At 39.4% G+C, this 24966-nt stretch overlaps 1 protein-coding gene across 6 annotated transcripts in view; it reads left to right on the top strand.

Moving 5' to 3' along the window:
- The first annotated feature begins 330 nt into the window (after positions 1-330).
- The window catches only part of Tmem218 (transmembrane protein 218), a 32603-nt gene continuing 7967 nt past the window's right edge, over positions 331-24966 (top strand). For 2 of the 6 annotated variants that reach the window (XM_087204397.1, XM_087204409.1), the window contains exons 1-5: positions 331-497; positions 1238-1338; positions 21200-21273; positions 21676-21786; positions 22644-22746. In XM_087204397.1, the coding sequence (XP_087060523.1) occupies positions 21677-21786; positions 22644-22746 (213 nt within the window). In that variant the 5' untranslated portion in view covers positions 331-497; positions 1238-1338; positions 21200-21273; position 21676. The other 4 variants (XM_087204447.1, XM_004874487.3, XM_004874486.4 and 1 more) reach the window with 4 other exon arrangements.

Below are 24966 nucleotides of genomic sequence, written 5' to 3'. Positions count from 1 at the left end.
CTGAGATATTAATCAGGCCTGATTAACAGGTACTGATGTCTGGAAGGCTGTATAGGACTTTGAGATAGGGGCTGCCTGGCTCCATCAATGCACTGCAGGGCGGAGCAATCTCCATGGTGAGAAAACCGGGGAAGCCGCTTTCGTAGGCCCAAACAACTCACCCTCAGGTTGCACTGACCAGTGGTCCAGTGGGTTAAGGATGGTGTGATTGACAGTAAAGTGGGCGTGGGGAGGCGCCGCTACCCAATCTCAATGGAAGCCAGTCACAGGGCCTACTAGTTTTGACCAATCGAAAGGCGTATCGGAGAACGACGTGCCCACCCACCGTACTCTGCGTTGCCTGGAGCCGCGGCAAACCTGAGCTAATAAGGGGAGAGCTGAGCGTTGAAACAGCGGAGCTGATTAGCCAATCTAAAGTCACCTGAATGAAAGCCCACTTGTGATTCGCCCTAAGTAGATCAAAGCCCGGGTGACTGTAACAGACTGGACCTTGAAGTGTGAGTCTGGGCCTGCGGTGCTGGGGAAAGTAGGGACGGGGGCGGGGAGAAGGAAAGCAGGTCCGCTGTGAAGGGAGAGGGAAGAAGAGTTGGGGCTCGGGCTGCCGAGGCTGAAGAAGTTGTGGGCGAGCGGTGCACGGATCAAACACACTCACGGCGGGTCTGGACCCAAGGCCGGGTACTAGTAAATACTTAATTTGAGACCAACAACGGAAGATTGTTTCGGTCCATGCTCTTAAGAAAGCGAAACGGCAGTGCCTGGTTGCGATACCTTTTTTTGAAACTTTAATCCATCTTAATCCGGGAGATGGCCAGCGAGCGTTCTGAGGATTACCCGTGGGGCAGCGTTTTGCTCTGGCCCCTGTGATTTCATCCGCAGGGCCAGGGAGAAGCGGGCTCCTCCACACCCCTGGGCGCTTCAGCTCGCCACCCTCGCCAGGAAAAGGGAGCAGTCAGGGCCAAGACCCGGAGAGCCCCCTTTCTATCAGCATGTTGAGCTTGGATAGCTTGGCAATTGATCCCCCACCCCCGACTTGTATGTTACTTTATTAACCAAATGAAGGGATTATTTTAATATTTTAAAATTCAAATGATAGTGAAGTATTTATAGCAGAAAAATAAGTGTGAAAGTTCCTCCAGTTCTTTTTTAGGCTTTAGAACAAGCTACAAAGAAAATGGAAAAGAATTTCTCCAGAAGGGCTATTCATTGCAGTAACCCATTGTTTTCTGTTGCTTTCAAGGGCTTGACTAGGAATGAGAATTGAGGATGTGCGAGGTGTCACCCATGACCCGCAGCACTTAGCCATGCTGCCCTCCACGGAGTCCCCATTTGTCTCTGCGAGTAAGTCACCTTATCGTGGCATTTGTGCTCTTAGACTCCTGAGGCTGGTGGTGCGGGCTTATTTTATCCAGTAGTTCAGTCACCTCCTATAAGCCTCTCTATCAGTTTTCCTTGAGAGCTGAATGAAAGGGCAACTTTAGGTGAATGAAGAATGCACCACACATACATCCAAAAAGATCTGAAGCAACTTTCCCCCCAAAAGACCTTATGGCATGGAGTACAAAGGGAAAAAAAATGGCCCTGTAGTTATTCTTGTCAGCTACTAAACAGGGTGTTCAAATTTGGACAGATAATTTTGTTTCATTTTGCTCTGTTTTAGGAGGCAGGGTCTCACTATGCAGTTCAGGCTGGCCTTGAACTCAGTATGTAACCAAGGCTGGCTTCAAACTCACAGTGATCCTCCTGCCAAGGCCTCAGGAGTGCTGGGATTATTAGGTGTGCACCATCAGATAGGTTTTTTTTTTTTCCTACTCTAGTTTACTTGCTTTCATTGTCAGAGATACTAAATGGACTTACTTTTGAAATCAGATTGGCTAAATATCAGTTTTCTAAGAAGATTTAAAGTACTGAGTTCAGTAAGAACACTTTTTACTTTTTATCCAATCCGACTCTAAAAAATATCACTATTCTAATAGGGGAAATACAACTATTATCCTCACTTTGAATTACCAAAATAAAACCACCAGGTGTTTGCTTCTCTTGAGCAGCATTCTATAGTATATCCAGGCCTCCCTTTCCATCCTTAGTAAGAAAATGCATAGTTTGGTTATCAAGTGATCCTTATCCTTTTGCAGCTATTTATTGCATTAAAGCCATACCTTGTATGGAACCCAGTGTCTCCTGAGGGTATAAGCATCTATGGGAAATTGAAGAGCAAAGTTTCTAATGGTACATGCTTCAACTACCATTTGTCCAAGCTTTAACTACCGTTTGACTTGTATTCTAAGTGTTAGAATTGCTCCAGGTCCTACAGGTTATTGTGCAACATTCAAAAGAGCACCAGTTAACCTGAGTGTGTGTGTGTGTGTGTGTGTGTGTGTGTGTGCGCGCGCGCGCGCGCATGAGACAGGGTCCCACCATGTAGACCAGGCTGGCACTTGAGACATCCTCCTTTCTCAGTCTCCTCCTGATTGCTGGGATTACAGGCATGTACTACCATTCCTTGCTTAGTTATTGTCTTAAGGACTGTACTATTAGCTCTATTAACGAAACTAGAAACTGAGTCATTTCTAACACCTTTTCCCCTGACCCCATTCCATTTCAGCAGCTAAGATGAGCTCAGATCCTGTCATTGGAGGGTTGCAGTGGTCTCCTAATTGGTCATCCATATCTGGGTTCTGATCCCAATTTCTGAGCACCTTGTTACTATTCATCTTCTTAAAAATTAAGAATTATCTCAAATATCTAAAAACTAAAGAATATTACATTGGGTAGTGTAATAAATACCTGTGCCTCACTAATCAGACTAATAAATATTAGCATTCTGGCATATCTGCTGAAGTTTTTCATTTTAAAGAAATAAAAAAAAATTTAGCTCAGATCCCTTCTGTTCCCTTTCCTGCCTCCATTCTACTTCCTCCCTCCCCACAGACAGACACTCGTGAAATGGTGCATCTTTCATTTGCAATGTTTCTATACTTTTGCTTTATGTAAGTAAATCACAGGCAATGTATGTAATTTAGATTTTCTTTTAATTTCTTTTTTTCTTTTTTTTTGGTACCAGGGATTAAACTCAGGATCTTGTGTTTGCGAGACAGGCATGGCACCTGTGAACTAAATCCTTGGCCCCTTTTTTAATTTTAAAAGACAGCTAATGATACACTGTGACTTTCATTTTGTACTTTTATCACTAACATTGTTTTTGAGATATATTTTCATCAAGACATAAGGATCAAGTTTATTCATTTTATTTTATTTTTGGTACCGGGAATTGAATTCAGGACCTTACGCTTGCGAGGCAGGCGGCAGCACCACTGAGCTAAATCCCCAGCCCCAAGTTTATTCATTTTAAACATTCATTATCAGTATATATTCTGTCTGTTCCCTTATTGATGAACATTTAACTTTTTTTTTGCTACTGTTAACAGAGCTATAATGACAGTCCTTGTATATGGATCTTTATACAAGAGATTTTCTCGGACAGTAGTTCCCCTGGGTGGTGGTACCTCCCTGGCAGGTATCTGAAATCTGTGAGGCATATTTAGTTATGACTGTGATTGGAATGGGCTACTGGGGTCTATAGAGCAGGCCTGGGGACGCTAGGTATTCTGTAATGCATAGAACAGTCCTCAAGTGAAAAATTACCCTGTATCCTGTACAACTCTTGAGTGTCCCATAGGGTATTCATTTATAATTTATCTGGGCCTAGAACTTAACTCTATCTTTTGTATTAACATAATGTATTTTTTGGCACAATTTAATATAGTAAAATTTCCAGGAATGTAACTCTAATGTAAATCAAGGGAAAATTATACTAATTTGTGGTTTGGAACTTGAACAAGAGTTGTTCCTCACTCTAGAAAAATCACATAACCGAAGGCAGCACAGCTCGTGGTATTTGAGTTGCCAGTACAACACACCTGCATAATCTGCGTTTGTAGCTTTTGCGTTTGTGGTAATTCTAAGTTTAGGTGCAAGCATCTGACTACTGTACTTCATTATGTATTCTAGTGTAGTCAGCCTGAACATTTGTGTATTTAAACATATGCTATTTCATTATAAATTACTTCCATTTAAAATCGGCTTCTGAATATGATATAAAATAGAGGTCAGATTTTATTATTTTCCAGTCAGATTATCACTCATCCCACCACCATCTATGCAGTCCTTTACCTGTTGAATCACACAGCCACCTCCTTCCCCTATGAAGTTCTCACAAATGCATGGATCTGTTTCTGGATTTGATGCCACTGGCCCATGTGTCTTTGTATCATCATCACACTGTTTTAATTACCCTGGTTTCATAATGTATCTTGTGGCAGTTGGTAACAAGAGAGGCAAGTTGCCATTGTAGTTCTCAAAATTGTTCTGGCTATTCTTGGGTTTTTACTTTTTCATATGAATTTAGGATTTGTTTTCATTTTCCACAAAAAAAGAAATACTTCAGATTTTGGTTAGAATTGCATTGAATTTATAGATTAAGGAAAATTGAGATCTTTTAATTAAACCGTCCCATCTAGGCACATGGTTTTTTCTCTATTCAGGGCTGCATTATGGCTCTGTCCAGGTGTTTTTAAAGTAAAGTGTCTTTGAATAAAGTTTTAAAATTTTAGCTATAAAAATCTTAGAAATCTTTGGTTATATTTTTTTCATACTTATATTACACAGATATATCTTTTGTCTTAGTTACCTTCTCGTTGCTGGGATAAAATGCCTAACACCCACAAGTTAAAGGAGAGGTTTATTTTGGCTCACAGTTTGTAGAGGTTTCAGTCCATAGTTGGGCATTCCAAGGTAGGGAGGCATGGCAGAGGGACATAGCAGCAGAGAAACAGTTCATGGCATGGCAGGCAGGAAGCAGAAAGAGATCAAGGGAGAAGGAGAGCTATATACACTTCCTGGCCAGCCCACCTCTTCTCACCACTCTCACCTCCAAACATCACACCCAGCTATAAATACATGAGTGGACTCATCCAGGGTGAGTATCACATACCCATGATCTAGTTACCTCCCAGAAAACCCCACCTGCAAGCATATGAGGCTTTGGTGGGACTTATATAAAATATAACATCTTTTTACAGTGAAAGGTTCAAATATATTCTAAGGTATAGAAAATATTATAGGCAACATCCACATACCCATCACCCAGCTTCAATAACTAGCTCATGACCAGTCTTGTTTCATGTTATCCCCCTTCAAGTTCTACCCACAATTTCTGTTAACTGTAATGTTTTACATTCTCATATGTACATATGTACATATACATATCATAAAAAACTTCAATTTAAAAGAAGTTTTCACTTTTAAAAACATTGTAATTTCCTAATATCATCAAATATGTAGACTGTTAACATTTCCCCAGTCATAAAAGGTTGTTACAAGTGCTTTGTTTGAATCAAAGTCTCCAAGAGGGTCCATATATTGTATCTGGTGGACAGGCCTCTTAAGATTCTTTAAACTTTCTAGTGAAGTGTAACACAGAGATAGAAAAGTATACAAGTTGTAAATGTGTGGCTAGATACAATTTACCAAAACGTACAAAACAAGGTTACTAATATACAGGTCAAGAAATAGTTATATTAGTGTTATGGCTTGTCTCCTCAAAGCCTCGTGCACTCATAGGTGGGGATTTTCAGAGCTGGCTGGATCTAGGGTGTGTGATATGCGATTGAGGGCATGTGTAAATCCACTGATTGGTTCAGCATAGTTCTGGGTGTGGATAATGGGAGGCCCACAGTGGGTGTGGGTGGCATCACTCAAAAGGCCTGTAGCCTGGGTGTGATAAAAGGGAAAGGGAGGCTGCTTGTTGCTGTTGCCTCCTTCCTGCTCTGTCATGGACTGTTTCTCCTCTGTGGTGCCCCTCTACCATGCCAACCTGCCTTGGAGCCAGCTGACTGTGGACTGAAACCTCTACAAACTATGAGCTGAAATAAACCTTTCCTCTTTCAATTTGTGGGTGTAGAGTATTTTATCTCAGTAACAAGAAAAGTGGCTAAGACAATCAGCACACAAAAACTCCCTCTATCACTATGTTCTATAAGGTAAACATACTCCTGACTTCTAGGCCACCAAAAGTAGTTTGGCCTGTTTTTAGAACATTATATAAATGAATCTTATAGTATGAACTCTTTTGCTTCTATTTTTTTTACTTAATATTTGTGAAATACCTACATTGTTGGGTATAGGGATAGTCTATTCATTCTCATTTCTTCTATTGTGTTGATGAATGAAGAGATTATGTATAATACCATACTTGAGCCATTCTCTTGGTGGTTATGTAGGTTGTTTCCTTTTGTAACTACTTCAAAAAGGTTGCAATGAAGTTATTATTTTTTTGATTATTTTTATTAGTAATGTGTGTAGTACATAATCTTTACATTGCTTGTGTGGAGTTGGTACATGTATATAACATGTCTTCATTCCGTTTTTTAATCCGGTCTCCTCTCCCTCACCTCTCATTTGTCCATTAACAGATGAATAGATAAAGAAAATGTGGTATTTACAACAATGGAGTACTACTCTGCCATAAAGAAAGATAAACAAGTCATTTGTAGGAAAATAGATGTGCCTTTGAGCATAATGTTAAGTGAAATGAATCAGACATATAATCTTTTTTTTTTTTTTCTGGTACTGGGGATCAAACTCGGGTCCTTGGCTTGCGAGGCAGGCAGCGGAACCACTGAGCTAAATCCCTGGCCCCAGATATATAATCTTAAAGATTGCATGGTTTCTCTTATATAAGAAACCCAATACTATGTAAAGTGAAAAATAAAGTATAGATAATAGGAAGTAGGGAGTTAGATCTTTCTCAGATGGGAAGGGAGCCATGCATTTTTGTACATGCTTTTTGATAAACTTGTCTATGCATTTCTGTCAGGAATATTCCTAGAACAGAAGAGATGGATCTAGGGTGTGTGAATATTTGACTGATAGCTATTACCAAGTCTTCAAAGCAATTGTAACAATTTACACTCTTACCAGCTATGTAAGGGTCTCTATTTACTCTTCGTCTTTGCTAACTCTTTATGTTGTCTGTCATATTCATTTTAGCTATTCTGGTGGGTGTATTTTGGTTTCCATTTGCAAATTTTTGATGACTAAGTTGAGCTGTGTTTCACATGTAGGTCATTCAGATGTCTTGTCAATGTTTGGTCTTTTTTTCCCTCTTTTTGTCTTCAGTATTAGAGATTGAACCCACGGGCACTCTACCACTGTGCTATATCCCCAGCCCTTTTATTTATTTATTTATTTATTTTGTAAAACAAGGTCTTTTTAAGTTACCCAGGCTGGGCTCAAACTTGTAAATCTCCTGCCTCAGCTTCCTTCAGTGCTGGACTACAGGCATGTGCTACCACACCTGGCTGTTCTTGCTTTTTATTTTTTATCAGGTTTTGATAAAAATGTACTAAAATCTTCCACTAAATTTCTGGGTGTGTTCATTTGTTGTACTCCTTAGGTCAAGTTTGGCTTTGTATATTTTGAGACTTTGTTGTTAGGTTCATATTTGTTTCAAGTTGTATTTTTTTCTAAATTATTTCATTTGTGATAGTTTTTATTAATATTCTTCAAAATTTTATATTTTTCTTAATACTTATATTGCTTCACCAGCTTTTAACATTTTTAAAATTATCATAAAAACACATAACAAATTATAGCATCTAAACCGATTTTAAGGGTATAGGTTAATAGCGTTAAGAATATTTACATTTTTGTAAAATAGATCTCCAGAACTTTTTCACTTACAAAACTAGAACTCTGTACCTATTGAATATATCTCTAGTCCCTCCTTCCCCTTTTTGCTTTGTTAGTATATGCTTTTTTGCGTTTTTAAACTTTATTTTCAGTCTCTCTTTTATTATGCTTTTTGTGTATCTTTTGTAAAAAGCTGTTTTCATTTTTTAAAAACCAATATGAGAAGCTTTCAATAGTCTGTTTGCATTTGCTATAATTATTATATTTGGTTTTATATTTATACTCTTATTTTGTATTTTTAATTTTCTTTGCTTTGTTCTTCCCCAATTCTCCCTTCTGTTTTCTTCCTTTACTTTTTTTACCATACTAGTTTTGAAGTTATTTATTCCATTTCTATTGTTTGGTATGTAGCTACATTTTACTTTATTTTTTATATATTCATTAAGTTTATTGACATATTTTAGGTATACATTATAATCCCATTCATCATTGGGAATTTGTACCTCTACATGATATATCTTGGTTCTTGTTTTTTCCCATTCCCCTTTCCTCCCTTCCACAACTCCACCCCTTGCTATTTACAAAAGCTTTGTTTCAATTTTTTCCTTTTTTTCTCACATTTTTTCTTTCCCGTCTTTCCCACCTCTTCCCACTTCCCCTTTGAATCTTTTTTCCTATTTTATATTATCTATTATACATTTTGGCCCTCATTTATACTTTGTTTCTCATACCAGAGAAACAATTTAGTATTTGCCCATGTGTCCTATTTATTTCACTTAAAGAGTATGGCCTCAGTGTACATCCATTTAGCTATAAATGTCTCTAGTTTTTATCAGTCTTTGTGGCTGACTAGTACTCCGTTTTATAAAAAACCCACATCTTTAGCCAGTCACCAGTTGATGGACATTTCACCTGTTTCCAAGATTTAGCTATTATAAACTGTGCCACTGTAAACATGGGTGTGTAGGGGACAGGGGAAGGGGACGTTACCAGAACCTCTGCAGTGAGTCCTGGTCTCCTGCGAGCCACCGCAGCACACGGCGAATTACAGGAAAGGTAGAAAAATGAAACTGAGAAGAAGCTGACCTTTGGGTCTGATCAGTGCTGCTCTGGGCAGCAAAGACAAAGCCCCCAGCTTACCACACCTTTTATTCAGTACATCGGGAGAAACAAATGTAACAAATGACTTGCAGAGAGTTCAATAGTTCACATTGGGATAAACAAGGTGTAACGGAAGGCTTGCAGAGAGTTCAGTACATCTCCGGCAAACAAGATGTTAATCAGTCCAAGAACAATGAGGAACTGAGCAGATGTTTGTTCTCCCAGGATGTTTCTTGTCCTGGAAAATCACAGCATCACTGGATCACTGAAGTCTCAGTTGTGACCGGAGGCCAAACTGGAGTTATTCTGTAGCTGGGCTGTAGGCAAGAGAACTAGGCTAACCAAATGATTTATCCCTAGAATTATGTAGCATTGCTCCCAACATGGGTGTGCATATATCGCTGTGGTATGATACTTTTAATTCTTTTTTTATTCAGTAAGTTTATTGGTACATTTTAGGTATATAATATGCTGACATTTAGTATTGGGAATTTGTACCTTTACATGATATATTTTGGTTCTTATATTTTCCCCATTCCCCTGCCCTCCCTTCAACCCCTCTACCCCTCCCTATTTACAGAGACATTGTTTCCATTTTTTCCTTTTCTCGTATTTATTTCTTTCCCTTCTTTTCTTTCCCCTACCCCTCCCACTTCCCCTTTCCCTTTGCCCCTTTTCTTCCTATTTCACATTATCTGTTATAGCTTTTAGTCCTTATTTACACTTCCAGTTTCTCACACTAGACTGTTGGTTTTTCATAGATGGCATTTATCAGGTTGAAATAGAGACTGTCTATTCCAATTTTCTGTAGGGTTTTTATCATGAATGTGTATTAGATTTTGTCAAACACTTTTTGTGCATCTATTGAGATGATCATATGGTTTTTGTCCTTGGCTATATTAATATAGTGTATTACACTTACTGATTTGCATATGTTGAACCATCCCTGCATCCCTGGGATGAATCCTACTTGGTCAGGGTGTATGATCTCCTTGATCTTCTGCATTCTGTTTGCCAGTATCTTATTGAGGATTTTTGCATTTATGTTCATGAGTGAGATTGGCCTGTAGTTCTCTTTTTTGGTTGGGTCTTTCTCTGCTTTTGGGATCAAGGTGATGCTTGCTTCTAGGAATGAATTTGGGAGTATTGCTTCCCTTTCAATTTCATTGAAGAGTTTAAGCAGTAGTGGCAATAGCTCTTCTCTAAGTGTCTTGTAGAATTTGCCAGTGCAGCCCTCAGGACTTGGGCTTTTCTTTGTTGATAAGTTTTTAATTACATTTTCAATTTCATTGATTTGATGTTGGGTTGTTTAGTATTTTTATATATTCTTGGTTCAACTTTGGTAATTCATATGTATCTAGAAATCTGTCCATTTCTTCTGTGTTTTCCATCTTATTGGAGTACAGGTTCTCAAAGTAGGTGTTGATGATCCTCTGGATTTCTGCTGGGTCTGTTGTAATTTCACCCTTTTCTTTCCTAATTGCATAGATTTGTGCTGTTTCTTTTCTTTTTTTAATAAGGTCAGCTAAGGGTTTGTCAATTTTGTTTATTATTGCAAAGAACCAACACTTTGCTTTGTTGATTTTTTGTATCGTTCTCTTAGGCTCCATTGCATTGATTTCTGCTCTGATCTTTATAATTTCCTCCCTTGTATGAGCTTTGGGTTTCTCTTGCTCTTCTTTTTCTAAAAGCTTGGGGTTCAGCATTAGGTTTTTTATTTGAGCTCACTCTGTTTTCCTAATGTGGGTATTCACTGCTATGAATTTCCCTCATAAGACTGCTTTCATTGTGTCCCCAAAATTTCAGTATGTTATATTGACATTTTCATTTAATTGTAGAAACTGTCTAATTTCTCCTGTGATTCATGGGTTGTTCAGGAGGGTGTCATTCAATTTCTATGTGTTTGTGAATTTCTTATGGTTTCTTTTGCTATTGATCTCCAATTTCTTTTTTTCTATTTTTTAGGTTTTTTTCATTAAGTTTATTGGTACATTTTAGGTATACAATACAGTTACATTCATCATTGGGAATTTGTACCTTTACATGATATATTTTGGTTCTTATATTTTCCCCATTCCCCTGCCCTCCCTTCAACCCCTCTACCCCTCCCTATGTACAGAGACATTGTTTCCATTTTTTCCTTTTCTCGTATTTATTTCTTTCCCTTCTTTTCTTTCCCCTACCCCTCCCACTTCCCCTTTCCCTTTGCCCCTTTTCTTCCTATTTCACATTATCTGTTATAGCTTTTAGTCCTTATTTACACTTCCAGTTTCTCACACTAGACTGTTGGTTTTTCATAGATGGCATTTATCAGGTTGAAATAGAGACTGTCTATTCCAATTTTCTGTAGGGTTTTTATCATGAATGTGTATTAGATTTTGTCAAACACTTTTTGTGCATCTATTGAGATGATCATATGGTTTTTGTCCTTGGCTATATTAATATAGTGTATTACACTTACTGATTTGCATATGTTGAACCATCCCTGCATCCCTGGGATGAATCCTACTTGGTCAGGGTGTATGATCTCCTTGATCTTCTGCATTCTGTTTGCCAGTATCTTATTGAGGATTTTTGCATTTATGTTCATGAGTGAGATTGGCCTGTAGTTCTCTTTTTTGGTTGGGTCTTTCTCTGCTTTTGGGATCAAGGTGATGCTTGCTTCTAGGAATGAATTTGGGAGTATTGCTTCCCTTTCAATTTCATTGAAGAGTTTAAGCAGTAGTGGCAATAGCTCTTCTCTAAGTGTCTTGTAGAATTTGCCAGTGCAGCCCTCAGGACTTGGGCTTTTCTTTGTTGATAAGTTTTTAATTACATTTTCAATTTCATTGATTTGATGTTGGGTTGTTTAGTATTTTTATATATTCTTGGTTCAACTTTGGTAATTCATATGTATCTAGAAATCTGTCCATTTCTTCTGTGTTTTCCATCTTATTGGAGTACAGGTTCTCAAAGTAGGTGTTGATGATCCTCTGGATTTCTGCTGGGTCTGTTGTAATTTCACCCTTTTCTTTCCTAATTGCATAGATTTGTGCTGTTTCTTTTCTTTTTTTAATAAGGTCAGCTAAGGGTTTGTCAATTTTGTTTATTATTGCAAAGAACCAACACTTTGCTTTGTTGATTTTTTGTATCGTTCTCTTAGGCTCCATTGCATTGATTTCTGCTCTGATCTTTATAATTTCCTCCCTTGTATGAGCTTTGGGTTTCTCTTGCTCTTCTTTTTCTAAAAGCTTGGGGTTCAGCATTAGGTTTTTTATTTGAGCTCACTCTGTTTTCCTAATGTGGGTATTCACTGCTATGAATTTCCCTCATAAGACTGCTTTCATTGTGTCCCCAAAATTTCAGTATGTTATATTGACATTTTCATTTAATTGTAGAAACTGTCTAATTTCTCCTGTGATTCATGGGTTGTTCAGGAGGGTGTCATTCAATTTCTATGTGTTTGTGAATTTCTTATGGTTTCTTTTGCTATTGATCTCCAATTTCTTTTTTTCTATTTTTTAGGTTTTTTTCATTAAGTTTATTGGTACATTTTAGGTATACAATACAGTTACATTCATCATTGGGAATTTGTACCTTTACATGATGTATTTTGGTTCTTAATTTTTTCCCCATTCCCCTGCCCTCCCTTCAACCCCTCTACCCCTCCCTATGTACAGAGACTTTGTTTCCATTTTTTCCTTTTCTCATATTTATTCCTTTTCCTTCTTTCCTTTCTTCTACCCCTTGCTTCCCCTTCCCCTTTAGACCTTTTCTTCCTTTTTCACATTATCTGTTATACATTTTGACCCTTATTTAAACTTTCAGTTTCTCACACCAGAGAAAGTGTTCTGTATTTACACATGTGTGTCCTATTTTTTCACCTAAGAATATGGCCTCAATGTGCATCCATTGAGCTATATATGTCTCTAATTTCTTATTCTGAGTAATATTCCATTTTATATAAAAAAAACACATCTTCTTTATCCAGTCTCCAGTTGATGGGCAGTGGGGTATTTCCAAGTTTTCACTATTACAAACTGTGATGCTGATAGCCTCTTTAATAAATGGTGCTGGAAAAACTGGATTTCAACCTGCCAAATATTAAAACAAGATCCGTATCTTTCACCATGCATTAAACTAAAATCAAAGTGGATGAAAGATCTAAATATTAAAACAAATACACTAAGCTTACTGGAAGATAAGTTAGGTAGAACTCTTGAAGACATTGGCATAGGAAAAGACTTTATGAACAACACCTTAGTAGCACAGGAACTAACACAAAGAATTAACAACTGGGATCTCATCTTATTAAAAAGCTTCTGCACTGCAAGAGAAACCACCAACAGAGCTAAGAGACAACCTACAATGTGAGAAAAAAATTTTATCAGCTGTTTTTCAGACAAAGGACTACTATCTAAAATATATAAAGAACTTTAAAAAAGTCAGACCTCCCAAATTTAAAGACCCAATCCAAAAATGGGCGTCTGAAATGAACAGACATTTCTCAGATGAAGTAAAAGCAGCAAATAAACATAAGAAAAAATGTTCAACATATCTAGTCATTCAAGAGATGCAGATGAAAACAACACTGAGATTCCACCTCACCCCAGAGAGAATGGCTGCTATCAAGAAATCAACCAATAACAAATCCTGGCGGGGTTGTGGGGAGAAAGAACACTTCTCCATTGCTGGTGGGAGTGTAGACTGGTGCAACCACTGTGGAAATCAGTATGGAGATACCTGAAATAATTAGGATTAGAGGTCCCATTTGATCCACCTATTTCCCTACTGTGTATCTTCCCAAAAGAATTAAAAGAATCATACCACAGTGATATATGTACAGCCATGTTCATAACAGCACAGTTTGTATTGTTCTCCAATTTCATTGGACTGTGATCTGGTAATATACAGGGATAACTTCAGTTCCTTTGGATTTACTTAAACATGTTCTGAGCTAGCATGTGGTCTTTTTTGGAGAACAATCTGTGTACAGCTGAGAAGAATGTGTAGTCTGTTTTTGTAGGGTGGAACACTCTAAACAGCTATTAAATCATTTGTTCAAGAGTTTGGTTGAGTTCTAGTATTTCATTATTTGTTTTTAGTCTAGTTGATTTATCTATTTGTGACAGTGGGGTATTGATGTCCCCCACTACTATCGTATTAGTGCTTATTTGATTTTTCATATCTGTTTATATTTGTTTTTTATAGTTGGATGCACAAGTATTTGGTGCATATATATTTATGATTGTTGTCTGTTCCTCTTGGATTATTCCCTTTACAAGGATGCAGTGACCTACTTTGTCTCTCTTACTCTTGGTTTGAAATCCACTTTGTCACCAAATAAGATTACTGCCCCTGCTTTTTTTTGGGTTTCTGTCATGTGGAAGATTGTTTTCCATCCTTTGACTTTCAGTCTGTGAATTTGTTTTTGAATTAAGTGTGTTTCTTGTATGCAGTATATTGTTGGATCTTGCTTCTTGATCCATTCTGCCAGTCTTATTTCTCTTGATTGGTGAATTGAGGTCATTAACATTGATGATTATAACCGATATATATATATATATATATATATATTGACTTATCCTTGTCATGATCTTTACCTGTTGTTAGATTCCCCACCACCACCACCACATTTAATTTCTTGACTTGCCTGATGGATTCATTCTATTGGGCTTCATGGAATTGCAATTCTTGTTGTCTTTTCCTAGGATATTGTTTAGAATTTTTTGGAGTGCTGGTTTGGTATTCATGAAGTTCCTCAGGTGTTCTTTGTTGTGAAAGTATCTTATGTCTCAATTGATTTTGAAGATAGTTTTGCAAGATACATCAATCTGGGTTGAAGGTTATTTTCTTTTAGGGCTTAAAATATTTCACTCCAGCCTCTCCTTGACTTGAGGGTTTGTGTTGAGAAATCCACTGTGATTCGAATGGGCTTTCCTTTGTATGTGATTTGTTTCTTTTCTCTAACTGCTTTTAATATTTTGTTCTTGTGTTGGATTTCTGGAATATTAACTATTATATGCCTATATTATATGCCTTTTTTGACCATGGCTACTTGAAGTTCTATATGCCTCACTTTGTGTCAAATTATTTTTCCTTGTTTGCAAAGTTTTCTGCAATTACTTCTGTGAATAGTTTATGTCTTTTGTGCTATCTCGTACTCCTTCATTGACTCCAATCAATCTTTAGTTATTCTTTTTTGGACCGTCTAGTAGCTGTTGGATTGATTTCTCATGGTCCCTTGCTATTTTTAAGAAATTTTTCTTTTCATGTTCTCTAAGCACCATCCTCACATTCATTTATTCTGCTGTGGAAACTTTCAATGGAATTTTTAATTTCTTGGATATCTGCTTAGATGTATTTTATGTTTTCCAATTCTTTCCTGTGTTGGGTATTCCTGTTTTTCCTCTATTTTTTTTTTTAATCTGTACCTGCTCTAGAGTCATATCTTTCATTATGGTCACCATCTCTGTTGTTATCTGAGAAATTATTTCTGATTTCATTTTTTCCAGAGCCTTTTTCATATGTTTTGTTATCTCCCTTGTTGCCAGTTCAGGGAGTCCAGGTGGTTGGCTTTTGGATTGTTCCGTCTCGTTGTCCCCTGAATTTCCTTTGGTGATCTGGAAGTCTGGGTTTGCATCTTGTTTAGGTGTATTCTCATTTCTATTTTTGTTGTTGTTGTTTTTAATGTTTTTGGTTTAATTCCTGGCTTGATGTTTGCATATTGTTTATTGTGAGTGTCTTTATTGCTAATATTTAGAACCCTTTGGGAATGACTACTTCTCAGAGGTGTCTTTGAGATAAAGCTGGTCTTTGGGTTTTGAGTCTGTAATGACCCTTAAGCAATCTCAGTCTCCTTATACCAGGAAGAACAACTGACTAGAACAATCAGGTCACCTTGGCCAAAGTAATACAATCAGCATCAACAATAGCATCAAACACAGTTTAGAAAATGACAAATTGGGACTGGGATTTAGCTCAGCGGCACCACACCTGCCTTGCAGGTGGCAAGGTCCTAAGTTTGATCCCTGGTACCAAAAAAAAAAAAAGAAAATGACAAATTGTGGTAACTATTTATCTGTCAGTCTCAATTGGATGAACTAGGCTTGTGGTTATATATAAAAATCTAAGACCAACCAGAAATATGTTTGCAGTAAATTAGTCCTTTAGTATAGCAAATTTACCTTCTGGGAAGAAGACTTAGAAGAAGTTGGGTTGGGGATGAGAAATAGAAAGAGAGGGAAAGGTTAGAGGTAGGGCTAGGGGACACAGGAAAATCATGTAAACTTTGGGAAACTGGTGAAGATAGGAGGAAAAGAACGAAGAAAGGAGTAAACCTAACAGAACAGACTAATGGCAACAGGAGAACTAGAACCTGTATTCACACAGTTATAGAAATAAAAACAATCAAGAAAAAACAAAATGGGAAAAACAGGAACACGAAAGGAGAGAAATGAAGAAGAGAAAGAAAGCAGAAGAAAGAAAAGAGAGAAAAAGAAAAAAGAAAAAAAAGTCCCTTTCAAAATGTGTCTTTGCTGTCTGCTAGACAACGTGGGCAGCAGTGTGCAGATCTGAGTCATTTAATCTCAGCGAGCCAGCCATAGTACACTGAGATTCAGGCTGGTTTCTGGTTGTGAGGCCGGACTTGAGCTCCCTGACCTCCTGTGTGTTTGCACTCTGCAAGGTTCTGCTCCAGGTTCGAGCTGGCCCTCCCCACCAGCAAGTCTGGGTTCCCATAGAAGGTGCTGATTCCAACTACTCACCAGCTGCTAGTCTGCTGCTGTATTTTTATTACAATGGCTATCTTCGTTCTCCTGGTGGACTTTAATTCTCAACAACAAGCCTGGGAGAGGCCCTCTCTCTGCTGCTCACCACTCTGCCATCTTCCTGAGCTCAGAACAATGATTTTTCTGCTCTCTGCCATTGTCTAGATCTGGCTGTGGCTCTTGCAGTGGCCCTGCTGTTGATGGTAGACAGGTGGCAGCCCCATTGTTGAATGGAGCTCAGGCCCTGCGGCCCGGGCTGCTAAATGGCACACAGGCCCAGTGGCCCCAGGTGCTCTTACCAACATTTTAAAAAACATATATACACACCTTAATAAAACCTGATAGGAAAATAAATTAAAAAATAAAACCTGATAGGTAATCATTAACTCTTACCTCCTTCAGAGCAAAGTAATATCTGTAGACTGCTCTGACTGTCAACTGTTCTTCCACATGACTGTTAAGTAATACTTTAATTCTTCCTTTACAAGAGCCCAATATCTAGAAAGGGGGACGGGGAGGGCTAAAGAAAAAGACAACAGAGACTTGTGTTATTTCAAATATATGGGGGCTGGGAGGTCAGTGCCTCAGAGGGGCAAAGACTAAGACTCTCCATACTAGCTAGCATTTATTGGATATACTCAATAATTGGAGGGAGTATCAGGTGACTTAGGGGGGCGGTGGTGATCCTATGTCAATGCAGACCTCATGGTGATGAGGGCAGAAAGAAGAGCATTCCCACAACAGTAGGTGGGATGAGTTAAATTGATAAGAAACTTGTCCCTCCCCAGGTTGAACCTTTCATTTTTTGTATTACTACTTGGATCTCAAGGAACCAGGATGTCTTCAGCTCATGTAATCTTGCCATTGAGCACCGCAGCTTCGAGGACCCTGTGACCGGAGACAAAATGGAGTTATGTTTCCGGATGCTTTAGCTGGCTCTTGGGCAAGGCAACAGAGGGGCTTAGATACCTATGGTCATACTTCAATTATGAAATGATTTTTCTGCAAAATTTATGTAGAAATGCTCTTGACAGTCCTTATTTACAAACCTCTGAAAACCTTAGTAATTATTATCATTATAGGAATCGCCATAGATAATATTGGCAGTATTTCTCTCCCTTTACATTCTTCTTTATATCTCACACCTCCTTTCTTGTTTCATGTTCCTTCTTGCTGAAGTACGTCTCTGAGTAGCTCTTTCATTGGAATATTGAGAAGTAAACTCCATGTCAGTCTTTGTGTGTCTGAAAATATCCTTCCTTTATGCTTATTCTTAAAGGAGTCTTAGATGCCCATGTGCGGTAGCATCCCAACAGGGGTTTTAGTTTTTATCTCTGCTGGGATTGTATATAGGTTTCTCACTTTCAGTCTAGTTTTCACGTTGATCTTTCTACTTGGGATTTCAGTACCACCTTGGTAATGTGACTAGAACCCTATACTTGCCTGTGATGCAAATGTAGGATGCAAATTTCTTTTAGGTATTTTTTTTTTTACCCATGGTCAGAAGCACTTGGCTAGCTTTCTTCCAACTCCTTAGCAAAATTTTCAGACCTTATTTCAAAAAAACAGGTCAGACTTTGTGACCAGGCATGATGCTTTCTTCGCAGTCTCAGTTCTCTGCATGGTGGCCTGAGATCTCATCTGGCCAGGCCAAGACCACCTCATAAGTATATATCCAGTGCTGGGCCCCTGAACACCCATCAGCTCAGCTCCTGCTTGCACACAGATGTGAGTTACAGTTTTGTTTAGAGAACTTGAGGATGTTCCTTCATTGCTCTTTATATGTGAAACATTTAAATTCTATTTTATTGAGCATTTCCATATGTTCTCCCTTGTGTGGGGCACTTCGTTGTTAGCCCTGTCCAGAACACTGATCAGAAGTTAGTCATCTTTCTGAACCTTGTTTTGACCTTGTTACTCCCTTGACTTGCAGAGTTGTTACACTGCTTCTTTTCTTCATTCAACAAATACTTATTACATGTAGTCTCTGTGCCACAACTGGGAATACATACCAGAGTGAGGAAAATACAAAATTTCTGCCCTCATGAGTTTATTGTCCTAGTTAGAGAAATAGAAAACAAACTTCAGCAAATGAATAAAAATGCTAACTATAGGGGTGAAGGGTAGCTCAGTGGTGGAGTACTTGCCTGGTGTGCATAAGACCTTGAGTTCAGTCCCAGCACTGCAAAACAGAACACCCTCTTGGTTCCTGCTGCACTTTGTGCATCAGAGTGTAGTGTGGACAGCTGTTCACACCTTCAGCATCTGCCAGAACAGAGGTCTACCTTTGTTGTCCCTGGCTTGTAACATACTGGAGGAGAGGCACGGAATGTATGTCGACTAAATAAATGTAATTTTTTTAAGCAGTTGATGGTTAAAGCTTCTTTTGCAGTAATTTTGTAACAAAACTTTTTATAGATAATGTTTTCATGGTATTTAAACTGTCAGGGTAAAGAAAAACAGCAACCTAAGGAAAAATTTGTTTGCTTAAGAGTTGTCCCCTTATAGAAAAGGAAAATTGAGGGAGGTACTGTAGGTATTAGGTGTTAGCCTGTGGTGAGTTGAGTGAGGGCTCCCCAAAAGATAAGTCCAAACCAGGTGGAGTGGTGCATGCCTATAATCCCAGCACTCAGGAGGCTGAGGAAGCAGGATCATTGTGAGTTCGAGGCCAGACTCAGCTACCCTGAATTCACTACCTAGAAAGACTCTGTCTCAAACAAACAAAATCCTAAAAAACAACAGCAAAACAAAAGATAAGTCCATATTCTAACTCCTGGAATCTGTGGCCTTATTTGGCAAAAGCATCTTTACAAATGTAATTAAGAATCTGGTGATAATCTGGAGGAAAGATAGCCTCTTTAATAAATGGTGCTGGAAAAATTGGGTTTCAACTTGCCAAAGATTAAAACTAGATCTATATCTCTCACCATGCACTAAACTGAAATCAAAATGGATTAAAGATCTAAATATTAAAATAGAAATGCTGAACCGGCTGGAACAGAGGTTAGGTAGAACCCTTGAAGACATTGGTGTAGGAAAAGATTTTATGAACAAAACCTCAGTTGCCTGTGAACTAGCACAAACAATCAACAAGTGGGATCTCTTCTTATTAAAAAGCTTCTGCACAGCAAGAGAAACCACCAGCAGTGTGAAGAGAAAACCCACAATATGGGAAAAAATCTTCACCTGCTCTTCCTCAGAGAAAGGCCTACTATCTCGAATCTATAAAGAACTTAAAAAATCAGATCTCCCAAATTTAAAGACCCAATCTGAAAATGGGCATCTGAAATGAACAGACATTTCTCAGACGAAGAAGTAGAAATAGCAAATAAACATATGAAAAAATGTTCAACATCACTGGTCATTCAAGAGATGCAAATGAAAACAACACTGAGATTCCACCTCACTCCAGAAAGAATGGCTGCTATCATGAAATCAACCAATAACAAATCCTGGTGGGGCTGTGGGGAAAGAGGAACCCTGCTACATTGCTGGTGGGAGTGTAGACTTACGCAACCACTGTGGAAATCAGTATGGAGATACCTCAAAGAACTAGGACTGGAAGTCCCATTTGACCCAGCTATTCCCCTGCTGGGTATCTTCTCCAAAGATTTAAAAGAATCATACCACAGTGATATGTGTGTACCCATGTTCATAGCAGCACAATTTGTAATAGCTAAAACTTGTAAGCAGCCCAAATGCCCATCAACTGGAGACTGGATAAAGAAAATGTGGGGTTTTTAAATAAAATGGAGTACTACTCAGCCATGAAAAATGAGAAATTAGAGACATTTATTGCTAAACAGATGCACATTGAGGTGATACTCTTAAGTGAAATAAACAGGACACACATGTGTAAATCCTGAATAGTTTCTCCAGAGTAAGAAACTGAAAGTGTAAATAAGGACTAAAAGGTATAATAGATAATGTGAAATAGGAAGAAAAGGGGCAAAGGGGAAGTGGGAGGGGTAGGGGAAAGGGAAGAAGGGAATGGAATTAATATGAGAAAATGAAAAAAAGGAAACAAAGTCTTTGTAAATAGGGAGGGATGGAGGGGTTGAAGGGAGGGCAGGGGCATGAGGAAAAATAAGAACCAAGAGAGATTATGTAATAGTGCAAATTTCCAATGATGAATGTCATTATATTGTATACCTAAAATGTACCAATAAAAGGATGTTTAAAAAAAAGAATCTGGTGATAGGATCATACCAGGTTATTCTAGTAGAACTTAAGTCCAGTGAAAAATGCCTTTTTAATAGACAGACAAGAAGAAAACAGAGACAGGAAGGCCATGTGGATGGAGACGGAGGCACGTTGGAATTGTGTCACAAGCCGAGGAACGCCTGGAGGCTGAAGAGGCCAGGAAGGGTCCCCCCAGATCCTTGGAGAGCGTGTCCCTACCCACGTCTGTATTTTGGACTTCTGGTCTCAGGAACAGTGAGAGAATGAATTTCTGTTGTCGCAGGCCACTAATTAGGAAATAAACCCACACCCCTTACTTACACTGCACTGACATCTTCTATATAATGGATATTATACATGGATATAATAATATCTTCCTCAGGAGCTTCTTGCTATGATTATACAAGACATGTTTATAAAATATTTCGCACATAATCAGTGTCCAAAAATATTGATGGCTATTCTTCCTCCTCTTTAAGGACTGGACATTTTCTTCCTTTTGTGAACAAGAACTCTGACAACACAGTGAAAATTCCTGTCTTGGGATTGCCTGGTGAGTCAAAGTCCACACCATGAATTTAACTGGTGAGCTTCGGCTTCTGCTTTGGTGCTGAAGCTCCCAGCCCTGGCACCTTCTACCAGTCCCCGATGAGGGTTTTGTAGTGGGCAGAGTTTAGCTTCCCACTGTGGGCAGGAGGAAGAAGTCAACCTGGAACCCAGAGACCACATTTAAATGACACAACAGAGCAGAGGGCAATTTCTCAGTGTCCACCACAAAAAAAGGCTTTGGGTTCTCAAGTTCTGATTCCCATTCAGGGCTTCCAGGATGGGACACTGCTGAGAGCTAAAGACTTGCAATATTGTGGAGCTCGGGCTTTCTGTACTTGTCTCAGTGCTGGGCGTGGGCACGGGTGGGGCTCAGGCAGGCGGGAGCTGATGATGCCTTCCTCCCCAGGATGGCGGGCATGGTGCTGGGAGTGGGTGCCGGCGTGTTCATCCTAGCCCTGCTCTGGGTATTGGTGCTGCTGCTGTGTGTGCTGTTATCCAGAGCCTCTGGGATAGCTAGGTAAGGCGTTCTTTCCAGCTGGGAGTCCTAGGTAAAAGCAATTAGAGGCAAAATCGCTGACGCTCATTAAACATTTAGAATTCAGAAGATCATTTTTGTAATTACTGGCAGTTTGAATGAGTTGCATTTTAACCTCTTATCATAAGCACTAACTGTGTTATTTATGCTCTGAAGCAGAGGTGGGAGGAGAAGGGAAGTGTATTTTTCAGTTCTTACTTTGGAGAAGATGGGGGGAAACAGAGATGACAAGAAAATCTGCTTTCACTGCCTATTGAATTTCCTGGAGTTGTACATGGGAGTTTTTCTTAATTGTAAAGATTGATGATATACATACTTAGTCTGGTCCCTAAGACTCTAGACCTGGGCCAGGGGAAACTACAGAAGCATTCTGTGGGTTGGATCTGCCCTTTATATCAGGCACTGATTTTGTAGAACAGATTTAGGCCATAAACTGACCCTGAAAATATGGCAGAGTTGTACTCTGGTGAGTCTGTGTCAGTGAGAAGCAGAGTTACAGCATATACTAAAGTGTTCTGGTCTAAAAACAACTGACATGAACATGAGGAGGGACTACTTTGATTTCTCTTGATTATGATTTCAGGCAGAAACAAAAGAAACTATGAATTCCCATTGTTGGAATTTGACATTATCCAGAAGAAACAGGCATGCACCCAACGGGTGCCTGTCTGGAGAATCTGGAGAGGCTCAGTGTGGAGAAGGCTGTGGACAGCAGGCCTCTGGGCATTATTAAGGGACAGAAGCAGAGTCCTGGCCCCCCAGGAGGAGCCAGTCCTGGCCTAACTGGTTAGTGAAGGAACTGTTAACAGTGCTTTCAGTACTCATCTTTCTGACCACAGGTTCTCTGTCATTTTTGTGTTCCTCGGTGCTCTGATCATCACATCCGTTCTGTTACTCTTTCCCCGAGCCAGTGAATTTCCAGCCCCAGGAGTCGAAATGAAGGTAAAGCTGTTGGTTTTAGTACTGTGCTTCCAGGTCCTAACCTCCATTCTGCCCTGTGACCTGTGGTGCGTCAGAATTGTAATTTTCAGACAACTATGGGGAAAAGATCAGGGAGAGTTTTAAGCCCCTTGTCCGGTCATCCAGGGAAGAAATCTTGTAACTTCCACCTGTAACACTGCCAGGCAGTGGTTTGTCTGATTTAGTCTCATCTCTAACTTGCATCAAGTTTATAATGATGTGTCAAAAGGCCAGCTCCTACTACGAGGACGGAGAAAGAGAAAATGAACTAGAAGTGGGAACAGACCTACTTCTGAAGTGAGGCGTTCCTGTTCCTGTAGCCTTGGCTCAGAACTTTAGATCCTGGGCCCAAGCCCTTAAACTGCCCGCGGTCCCCTGACATGCCTTTCCATTTCCCTGGGTATACTTTTCCACCTTTGATAGACAGAGAATTGTTTCCATAGATAAGAGCAGTAGAGGAAGAGGAACATCTCTGTGGAAAGCAGAAGGTAAAGATATACATGGATTTAGCCAGGCATGATAATGCACACCTCTAATCCCAACTCCTTGGGAGGCTGAATCAGGAGGATCACAAGTTGTCCAGGCCAGCCTGAGCAACTTAGTGACAGCCTGTCTCAAAATAAAAATTTGTTTAAAGGGCTGGGGATGTAGCTCTGTGGTAGAGCACCCCCAGGTTCAATCCTCAGTAGTGCCAAAAAAAAAAAAACATCCTACAGATCAGTGGCGGCACATGTGCTGCAGTGGGCTGTTTGTATCATTGAAAGCTTTAAAAGTTTTGCCATCACTGCTATAGATGAACTTGATACTGACAACTCCTCAGTCCTCATTGACCATATCTGCCAGTTCCCACCTCCGTGAGTGAGCTTTCATCACCCCTCATTGTCCTTTTCTGGGGACACCGCCAATCCTGGCTCAGCCCTGATGTGGTGGTCCGGCTTGACGAAGCACAGCTGGTCTCAAACCAATAGGAGATGGTTAAGGCTACTGATCTCTTCTGCCCCATTATTCCTGCTCATAGCCTCTTTCCTCTCAACCTCCATTTTTATAATAGCTAACATTTCTTAAAGGATTGCTATGTGCCAGGTTCTATGATAAACATGTTTGCACCATCTCATTTAAACCGAAGGACAGGGCCAGGGATTTAGCTCAGGGGTGCAGCACTTGCCTTACAAGCACAAGGTCCTGACTTTGTTCCCCAGTATCGGAGGGAAAAAAAAAGAAAAGAAAGAATAAACCCCGGGAAGCCCTAAGTAGTGTCACATAGGCGCTTTTATTATCCCCATTTTATAGGTAAGGATGCTGAGGCTGTAAGAGATTAAGGTAACCTGACAGGTCACATATACACATAAAGAGACAGAGCAAGGACTCAAACTGTGATCTGTCTTAAAACAATCCGCAGTGTCAACAGAATAGCAGATCCCACCCCAGAGAACTCACAGGCTACCAGTGTGATACTAGAGAACTATACACAAAGTTATATAACTTTTAGATTATACTAGACACAGACTTCCAAGTCTACCTAGAAACTAAAGCATGGAAAAAGGAAGGAAATTAGTTCTGAAAACTCAAGGAAAATAATCCCACACTAATTCAAGGAATTATTTCCATGGATGTTGGTTTTTTGTTTGCATTTGGAAACTACTCTGAAGGTGTAAGTACCGTGTGTACGAGTGAGGGGTACATTCTCACCTCAGTGTCTTTGTCTTTAAGGGTAGAAAGTGACATCAGCTGTATAGTTATACACTGAGTAGATGTGACTGGCTAGATGGCACCAAGCAAGTACGGTTTTGAAATCAAGGTCTGTTCTCCAACATTTGATTTTCAGACTCCAGAGAAAATTGAATTTGAGCAAAATGTGTTTGTCAGCATGGTTGCCAAATTGGAGACCTCATTTTCAGGTTTTGAGATCCGGCCCTTGCAGTAGCCCGGCTCAATACTGTATCAATAATACATGACCTGGGCCTTCTGCACCCAAGGCCTGCTAATTGGCTAATTAAAAAGTGAAACAGTCGAACGAGCAAACATGTAGCCCGGCCTTGAGAGACTCCTTCAGTTCTGGAGCCAAGGTCAAAGTTATGTTAAAGCTTTTATATCAAACTGACCTTTGCCGGAAGTTGACTGTTGGGGTGCTCTCCAGAGCTGCTGGGGAGTCTGCAGCCATCTTGGTGCCTGTGGAGTTCAGTGATCCTTTCAGTGCTTGGG

This window comes from Heterocephalus glaber, unplaced genomic scaffold (assembly GCF_053883595.1).
Source record: "Heterocephalus glaber isolate CG9 unplaced genomic scaffold, H.glaber_assembly_v1.0 deba00000006, whole genome shotgun sequence".
Taxonomy (NCBI): domain Eukaryota; kingdom Metazoa; phylum Chordata; class Mammalia; order Rodentia; family Bathyergidae; genus Heterocephalus; species Heterocephalus glaber.
The sequence above is the reverse complement of the archived record's forward strand: the minus strand, read 5'-3'. Positions and strand labels throughout refer to the sequence as shown.